General features: G+C 43.3%; 1 protein-coding gene across 4 annotated transcripts; it reads left to right on the top strand.

The window, feature by feature from the left end:
- Positions 1 to 285: 285 nt before the first annotated feature.
- CLDN34 (claudin 34) lies at positions 286 to 9,207 on the top strand. Of its 4 annotated transcripts, none has more exons than XM_038757505.1 (3): positions 286 to 322; positions 6,680 to 6,844; positions 8,247 to 9,207. In XM_038757505.1, the coding sequence occupies exons 2-3, from the start codon at positions 6,704 to 6,706 to the stop codon at positions 8,943 to 8,945; spliced, it is 840 nt and encodes a 279-aa protein (XP_038613433.1). In that variant the 5' UTR covers positions 286 to 322; positions 6,680 to 6,703; the 3' UTR covers positions 8,946 to 9,207. The 4 variants fall into 4 exon arrangements, with proteins under 4 accessions (XP_038613433.1, XP_038613432.1, XP_038613431.1 ...); XM_038757504.1 differs by lacking the exon at positions 286 to 322 and adding an exon at positions 2,094 to 2,399; XM_038757503.1 differs by lacking the exon at positions 286 to 322 and adding an exon at positions 2,094 to 2,410.

Raw genomic sequence — 9,207 nt, 5'->3', positions numbered from 1 at the left:
GCCCCCTCCCCACCCTTAAAACATACAAAATTCCTCCAACTCAAAATTCTTATCTAATCTAAGGAGGAGCAGTGAGGCCTACTGAAAAGACCATAGGCCTGGAAGTCAGAGGACTTGGGTTATCATCCTGGCTCTGCCACCCACTTGCTGTGTGATCTTGGGCAAGTTACTTCTCTGTGCCTCAGTTTCTTCATCTGTGAAACAGGGATTCAATACCTGTTCTTCCTCCTATTTAGACTGTAAGCCCCACATGGCTTAAGGACTGTGTCTGACCAAATTAACTTGCATCTCCCCCAGCGCTTTGAACTGTGCTTGACATTGGGTAAGTACTTAACCAATACCATTATTATTGATTGAGATAGACAAGTTTATGCACTGCTCCAGAAAGAAATTGCAGGGGATCACCTTAGCTCAGATATGCTTTGGAAAGCTGTGGAATTCTGCCCCATTTGTGAATCAGGTTGCTTTGGGGAATCTTTGTGTAATCTAGCAATGCTTTAACAGGGATATGTTCTGCTTTTTGAGTCTTTCTCCCTAAGGCCCCCAAAAGCCAGCATCTGAGTGCTAAAGCTACAGTGACTGCCTGTGAGGCAAGTGACAACTTTAATGGATGAAAAAAACCACATACACAACACACTCTATTCATGACAATATTAGGTTTGGAAAAAAGGAATAATTTAGCCTTACAGTGGCAGGCTCAGATTTAGTTAGCAGTATCCGTGGAGTGGATGCTTTTAAAAATCTTGGAATTTTGGTACTTAATTGAGCTGAGTGTGCTTAAGATATAAAAAAAATGTTTAGGATTGGCAGAAATGTAGTTCATTTTGTGGGAAGTTTGGTGAAAGATCATTCTTGGAAGTTACATAAATATGAGGGCGAGGGAGGGTATGAGCAAATTGTGTTAAATATAATAATAATTATGATTATTATCAAAAGGGCTACATTCCTTGCTAGCACTTTTCCTTTCTCTATCCCATTGGCCATACTTGTCTGCCTTACTCAGATCAGACTCACCAGGGGATTGTTGCTACAACCTGTTAGACCAATGGCAATGAATAAAAAACAAACAGATAGATATTGAAAATCAATGAAAAAATACAGATGAGTGCCATGTTATTGTAACTTTAATGGCCCAGAAAGGGCAGTTCCTTTTTCATAGCCTCTGGCTAGGTCCAGAGTTTCTGTCACCTTAGAACCTGGAACTGGACACTTCATCAAGTAGGATGAGACCCAGAAGCAAACTCCGAATTCATCTTCTTCTGGAGAGGCAGCCAATGGAAAGCCTTGCGTTTCCTTCCAATGATAAAGTACTTTGTTACTATCATGACGCACACCCTTGCCCTAGGATAATTACCTTAAACCTGTAATCCAAGACTCTGTTTGCTTAGAGAGACCTACTACTGGAGGAGGGTTGCATGTTATCCCCAGCAAGCAGTTACCTTGTTAACCATTGTGGACTTTGCTTCCATGTTGGCCAGCTATTTTTCAGGATTCCTGCTCTGCCTGCCCACCTTGCAGATATATTAAGAGAGACAGGGCTCTGTGAGGGGAGAAAAATATGGCCATTGGGATGGAGGAAGGAGAATTGCTATCGAGGAACAGTTAGAAAATTAATCAGTGGTATTTATTGAGCACTTACTATGTACAAAGCACTGTCCTAAGCACTTGGGTGAGTACAATTCACAAGAGTTGGCAGCAAGTTTATAGTCTAGAACGTTAACTTGAAATAAGCAAAAGCTGGTGTCTAGTGAGAACAGATAAGGAAGGGAAAGATAACTGCTGGAGAGCCTTGAAGCCAATGCTTAGGAGTTTGGAGGGAGATAATAATCGTATTTGTTAAGCACTCAGGCGCTGAGCCCTCTACTAAATGCTGAGGTAGTTTGCAAGGTAATCGGGTAGGAAACAGTCCATGTCCCACGGGGAGCTCACAATCTAAGCAGGAGGAAGAACAGGTATTTATTTCATCCCCATTTTCTAGATGAGGAGACTGAGGCACAGAGAAGTTAAGTGGCTTGTCCAAAGTCCCACCACAGGCAAGTGGCAGAGGTGAGATTAGAACCCAGGTTTTCTGATTCCCCACCTCTGCCCTTCCCACTAGGCTGTGCTGCTTCCCCAGTTGTTCTGGAAGTGCCTACAGTTAGAGCAACAAAGAGAATGTAGAATGTGGGAACAAAAGAATAGAACACAGGGCTATTAAAATGGCAGCTGGGTCAGGTAAAGAACTGCTGTCTTAGAAAGTTGCCTGGTTGTGAATCAGAACTTCTAGATGATTTTCTGAGAGCAGACGTTAGGGAATGGAAATTCTTTGGAGACAGAAGGCTCTGTTTTGATCCAGGGAAGATCTGTAGCCTAATCACTTTCTGACCATATGACTGGCCACCTTGGCATACATTTCACTGGTTAGTGAAAGGTGAGCTTTCTATTTCTGATTTGATTCACTTGATGGTCAAAGTCTTTGTTTTGCAGATTAGCCAGAATGGTATCTTTGTGCATGTCCTGAACTTATATCCTTTTTAAAAATAACTCAGATATCTTTAATAATAATGATGGCATTTATTAAGTGCTTACTATGTGCAAAGCACTGTTCTAAGCGCTGGGGGGATACAAGGTGATCAGGTTGTCCCACGGGGGGCTCACAGTCAACCCCCATTTTACAGATGAGGTAACTGAGGCCCAGAGAAGTTAAGTGTCTTGTTCAAGGTCACACAGCTGACAAGCAGCAGAGCCGGGATTTGAACCCACGACCACTGACTCCAAAGCCTGGGCTCTTTCCACTGAGCCACGCTGCTTCTCTTTAGTGCTTTGAGGAATGTTTATGTCTTTAGTGCTTTGAAGAATGTTACTAAATTGTAATTCACCTATATTTGAATGCAGAATAGCTCTCCTTTCCCTCAGCCATAAAATACCTATTGCCCCCAAATTTGTAGGCTTCTCGTGGTCAGGGATCACATCTAGGAACTCTACAGTGTTGTACTTTCCCTAGCTAATACAGTGCTCTGCCTACAATAAGCACTCAATAAATACCATTGATTGATTGATAAAAATGTCGTATTTTTAACAAGATTGGATTGGAAATGGAATGCTCCCCTATCATGTTCCCCCTAATCCCTACTGCTTTTAAGGAAACTGGAATCTCACATATTTGCTGATGAGTTTTCCGAGGACCCTGAAGTTCATTTACCATGTCAATCAATCCCATCAGTGGTATTTATTGAGTATTTAAGATGTGCAGAGGACTGTACTAAAGTGCTCAGTAAACACTGATCATTGACCACAAGGAGTTTGTAAGTGTCATAGCTGTTATCCGCAGCCAACCCAAGAGCCAAACTCCTACAGTGTTTTGTTTTAAGACAAGGAGTAGCTCCCTTAATTAATCCCCCCACCCAGCCCCACAGGATTCAAGTGCATATCTGTAATTTATTTATTTATATTAATATATGTCTTCCCCTCCAGACTGCAAGCTCGCTGTGGGCAGGGAATGTGTCTGTTTATTGTTGTACTTTCCCAAGCACTTAGTTCAGTGCTCTGCATACACTAAGCGCTCAAAAAATACGAATGAATGGGTGAATGAATAGCCCACAGCCAGTAACCTTACAGTGAGACTGGGGCAGAGGTAAAGATTGCATCCTGACCGCCTGTTTTTGGGTGCTTGGGTGTACCTGAAAATGGTTAACCAAAGAGTTACCACTTTCAAATTGAATTTGTAGGAGTTGATGTAAGCAGCATTGTTGAATACAAAGGACTGGCCCAATTTTGCATACCAAGGGCTAGAGGATTTAGTACTTTAAACTCGGCCAAGTAGTAAAACAATCACTAAAAGAATTGTAGTTTCCCAATTCAGTCATTTCTGCTATAGCGTGGTGGTTGGGTTAGTAAGATTAGTATTTGTCGAGAGCCCATTTGGTGCAATTCAATGCACTAGACACTTGGGAAATGCAGTATTAATGGTAATGATAGTAGTATTTGTTACATGCTTATTCTGTGCCACGCACTGTGTTAATCCCTGGGGTAGATGTCATACAATCAGATTAAACAGCAGGCCTAGTGGGAAGAGCATAGGCCTGGGAATCTGGGGCCACTGGCCTGCTCTGTGACCTTGTGTAGGGAAAATATGAGTTATGGCAGGAATACCTCTATAGCAAGGGAGCTGTGTGGCCTAATGGAAAGAGTATGGGACTGGAAATCAGGAGGTCCAAGGTCAAATCCCAGCTCAGCTACTAGCCTGCTGTGTGACCTTGGCAAGGTATCTAACCCTAAATTTAAGGTTGTGAGCCCCCCAGTGGGACAACCTGATCACCTTGTTACCTCCCCAGCGCTTAGAATGGTGTTTTGCACATAGTAAGCACTTAATAAATGCTATTATTATTATTATTATTATTATTATTATTATCTAACTTTTCTGAGCTTCAGTTTCCCCATCTGTAAAATGGGATATGATAGTGAACCCTTTGTGGGACAGGGACTGTTTGACTTTATTACCTTGAGTGTTTCCCAACTCATAGCACACTCACTTCAGGTCAGGTAAATAAAAGCCTTATTTATCATTATGCACATAGGACTTATGCAACACAAATAGATTTCACAAAACTGCACAGAGTAAACACTCAGTAGATGCCATTGGTTGATTGATTATACCCTTACAAGGGGCATCATCTAAACTGTGAGCTCATTATGGGACGGGAACTTGTCTGCTAATTCTCTTGTAGTGTGCTCTCCCAAGTGCTTAGGACAGTGCTCTGTACATTGTAAGTGCTCAATAAATACCATTGATTGATTGCTTGATTGATCATTGGTTTCCTAAGGAATCTGAATTTAAGGACAATTCTCTCCAGATTGCAAAGTCCTTGAGAGTACAGTTTGTTTCTGTCTATGCTATTGAACTTTCCCAATAACTTAATGGAGTGCTCTGCACATAATAAGCATTCAAAAAATGCCATTGTTGGATTGAGAGAGGAAGCAAATATGTGACATCGTTTGAGATCTTTTTTTTTTCTTCAGGGAAATGCTTTGCATTCTCTTTAGCATTCACTTTAGCACAAGCTTGTGAAGGTAGGAAAAGAGAAAATCATAGGAACGAATTGTTGAGCTGCAAGAACAGAGTTCAAAGACTTGAAAGCAGGGAGGGGAAGATTCCTTGCTCCTAACAGCAAAAATCATTCTTGGCAATTTCTCCCGAGTAAACCCCTCTGCGCTCGCTTAAAGCAATCCGTGTAATTGCTGGAGCTTGCCACAGTAGATTGTGAAACCAAGGGAGTGTATGTTGTGATGGTTCTCATGATCACATTCTCTGGTTTTTCCATCCAATTCTCTGATCAGACTATGGCCCATGGACTCTGGTCAAAGGTGAAGGGTGTCTCAGAGGTAATGAGTTCAGAACTCAGGAGACAAGCTGCTGGCGGTCTTTGTGGACTCCCATTACCTCAGCTTCTACCGCTGCCAAAGACATCGGGGCAGTGGGTGGGGAGGCATCGATTCCCCCGCCTTCCAATTAGGGGACATATGAAGGCTAGTCCTAGAAACACTGAGAAGATTACAAAAATTCCCAATTAAATAGGAGTCTCCTTAGCAGTAGAACTCAACAGCAGCAAACACTTGTCTCCTAAACAAATGCAATATGGCATGCAGTGGAAAAAATGTCTATGTTGTTTTCAGTTAATCAGTGGTATTTGAGTGCTGACTATTTGCAGAGCACTGTAGTAACCACCAGGGAGAGTACAATACGGTAGTTGAAAGACAATTTTTTTTTAGTGGTATTTAAGCACATACTATGCGCCAGGCACCGGACTAAGTGCTGGGGTAGATATAAGCTAATCAGATTGGATATAGTCCACATTTCACATGGAGCTCACAGTCTCACTAATGGAACCAAGAGGTTTGCAGTCTCCAGCAGGAAGATGGAGGACGGATAATAAATGGTATTTATTGAGTGCTTACTGCACAGAGCACTGTACAAAGAGCTTAGAAGAGCACAGTCCAACAGTATTGGCAGACATGTTCCCTCCCCATAACAAGTTTACAGTCTAGAGGTGAGCTTAATAATTACTGTGGTATTTTTTCAACACTCACTATGTGCCAAGTACTGCTAAGCACTTGGGGAAGATACAACAAAATTATACTGGATATGGTTCCTGCCCCACATAGAGTTCACAGTCTAAGGGGGAGGGAGAACAGGTATTTAATCCCCATTTTACTGGTGAGGAAACGGAGGTACCGAGAACTTAAATGACTTGCCCCAAGCCAAGTTGCAGAGCTAGGAGTTGAACCTGGGTCTCCTGACTCCCAGCCCCATGTTCTTTCCACTAGGCCAGGGTGCTTCTCATTATCTTATGGAAGTCTCCAGAACATCTTTGCACTGGAATATCTACAAGTTTTAGATGTATAATGGGGTCATGGAAAATGTTGGTGTGGGGTAATCATAACTTAGAGTATCACTTGCTTGAGAGCAGTGTTTCTTTTATAAGATTTTGGGCTTTTATAAATAAGTTTCTTCGAGGAATTGTAACGTGAAAGGAAATCCCCAAATTCTCGTTCCTAGTGCACAGAGCTGGTAGAGGGGTAGTTAAAAGAGTAATACAGTATTATTCTAGGGAGCATTACAACAGGAGAAACAAAGACACTTTTCTCTGGAAATCTTTGATGAACATGTGTCTGACTAATGAAGATTATCTTGTTCCCTCAGGGAATCAAGATTCTTCCGAGATTGATGTCTGAAAAGCAGAAGCAGGATGAACCATCATTTAGGGAGGTTCCAGAGGATGAAAGCTGTATATTGGTGATGAATCAAGCTGTTATTGGAAAACACATTCAGTCTCACCATTTTTCAAACACCATTTTGGGACCTGAAGTGAGTTGGATTCTTGCCATCTTGCCAAGCAAGTAAAATAATATCACCAAACATATCTTTGTTTAGACTGACACTGTAATATTGTTATTAAACTCACTAGGCGGTATCTGGGTAGAATACTTTGGAAGTTATGGATTATTAGCTGCTTTGTAGTTATTTGGGATTTCAAAGGAGAATAATAGAAATCTAGCTACCTGACAGATTCAAAAGCAGGCACAAAAAGACAAATTATTTGTAAAAAAAAAAAAAAAAAACAAAAGAACACCCAAACCATGTCCCCAAATTTCAGGTCTAAATCTTGAATTAACCCGTTTTAGTTGGAGACATGGTCACAGTCTTTCAGCTTCCACACAATTCTAGGCTTTCGTTGACCTCGCAGCCTCAGGCATGAGCAGACATGCCTGCATTCAGTGTGGCTGACAGTGGGCCTAGAGCTGCTGGCCTGTGAATCCAGTTAGGGGAACACGATGAAGGAGACATATTGGGAAGGAAAGGGCAGGGATCAGAGATCAGTAGGGATCAACCAACGTGGAGGTAGGCAGACCTCCAGTGGAGGCAAGAGGCTTCATCTCCTATTGAAAAGATGACACTCTTCTCCATTTTGTTTCTAATATGGTGTAAATCTAAAGTGACACCCAACATTAGACCTCCAGTCTCCACCTTTCCCTATCAGGGGACTAATTTTAATGCAGTGTACACATCCCTTTCCTGGCTGCTTTTCCCTCCAGCCTTCCGCATGAACTCAGGATCCCCATCCCCCCCGCCCTACCTCCTTCCCCTCCCCAAATCCCAGACCCAAGAGGGCCGAGAACGACCAGACACAGACCACCGGGACCAGGACCTGCACAACCAAGGAGACCTGAGGTGAGGGGAGGCCCATACTGAGAGCTCACCTCCTCCAGGAGGCCTTCCCAGACTGAGCTCCCCCTTATCCTCTTCTCCTCCTCCCCTCCCCATCGCCCCCCTCCCTCCACCCTCCCCCTTCTCCTCCCCACAGCACCTGTATATATGTTTGTACAGATTTATTACTCTATTTTACTTGTACATATTTACTATTCTATTTATTTTATTTTGTTAATATGTTTTGTTTTGTTGTCTGTCTCCCCCTTCTAGACTGTGAGCCCGTTGTTGGGTAGGGACTGTCTCTATATGTTGCCAACTTGTACTTTCCAAGCACTTAGTACAGTGCTCTGCACACAGTAAGCGCTCAATAAATACGACTGAATGAATGAACGTGAATCCCATATTGGAGGAGAAAGCGCTCTGTCCCTGCTCACTGACCACCTAATCAATCTGTCTCCTGTGGTGACCCAGGAGACTATGTGGTTTGAAGTTGGGACCTACCGGCTTGTTAAGGTAAACACTCTGCCACCATTAAACCCTCCTCCATGCTTGTTTTTAGGGCCCTGGAATTCTCTGCATGTCACCGACATTCCCTCAGCAAGGCTCCCACCTCATCACCGTTCTCCAAATCATGACCTCGCTCATCAGTAGCGCTAACCTCCAGCTGGCTGGCTTTGCTTTCGCCACAGTTGGCTGGATCTTTTCTGCACTGACCATGGGGCTGGTGCAGTGGAGAGTGTGGCATATAAGCAATACCACCATCATCTCTTCTGGCATTGCCTGGGTGGGCATCTGGAAAGTCTGCTTTTATAGCCACAGCAAATTCTCTAGTAATGGAAGAGGGGAATTCTGCCATTACTTCCGGCCTGGCGACGGCTTTCTCCCCTTGGAAATTCCAGTCGCTCAGGCCCTGCTCATCTTTGCTGGAGTCCTTGGAGCTGTGGGGAAAGTTTCCACTATCGTGGCCTTGAAAAGTATCTACATGGGAGTTCTTCGTAAATCTCACATCTTATGTTACTTTCTAGTAGGAGGTATCTCCTACCTGATCGCTGGCACTTGTGTCTTAATTGCTGTCAGCTGGAATTTATATTCCACAGTACAAGACCATAGCATCTCCTTTCCTCCTTCTTTCTACCTGCCCTCCAAGCCTGATACCCAGGGAATGGGGGCTGCTATTCTTGTGGGGTTTTTTTCTGCTGGCCTTTTGGTGGTCAGTGGGGCTTTTCTGGTCTCGTACAAATTCCCAGTGATAGACTAACCTGTCCTGTAATCACAGAGTGAGTTGGCCACCCAATCGCCAAGCATTTTCTCCATCTGTGGAGGAGCACAGTGACACAGACTTTTTCTCTTTCCTGTCTGCCCTCTGGACCCTATTCCCACGGGAAATGACTTATGGGATTTACAGTAGGTGGATATCTCAGAGGTACCTGGCTGTTGCATTTGAATATTTAGGAAAAAGACCTGGAATGCCAAATACTTCAAAGGACTCGTGACCTAAATAAAAGTGCCTTTTAGCCCAG

The sequence above is a fragment of the Tachyglossus aculeatus genome, chromosome 15 (assembly GCF_015852505.1).
Source record: "Tachyglossus aculeatus isolate mTacAcu1 chromosome 15, mTacAcu1.pri, whole genome shotgun sequence".
Taxonomy (NCBI): domain Eukaryota; kingdom Metazoa; phylum Chordata; class Mammalia; order Monotremata; family Tachyglossidae; genus Tachyglossus; species Tachyglossus aculeatus.
Note: the sequence above shows the minus strand (reverse complement) of the source record. Positions and strands in the feature narration are given on the sequence as shown.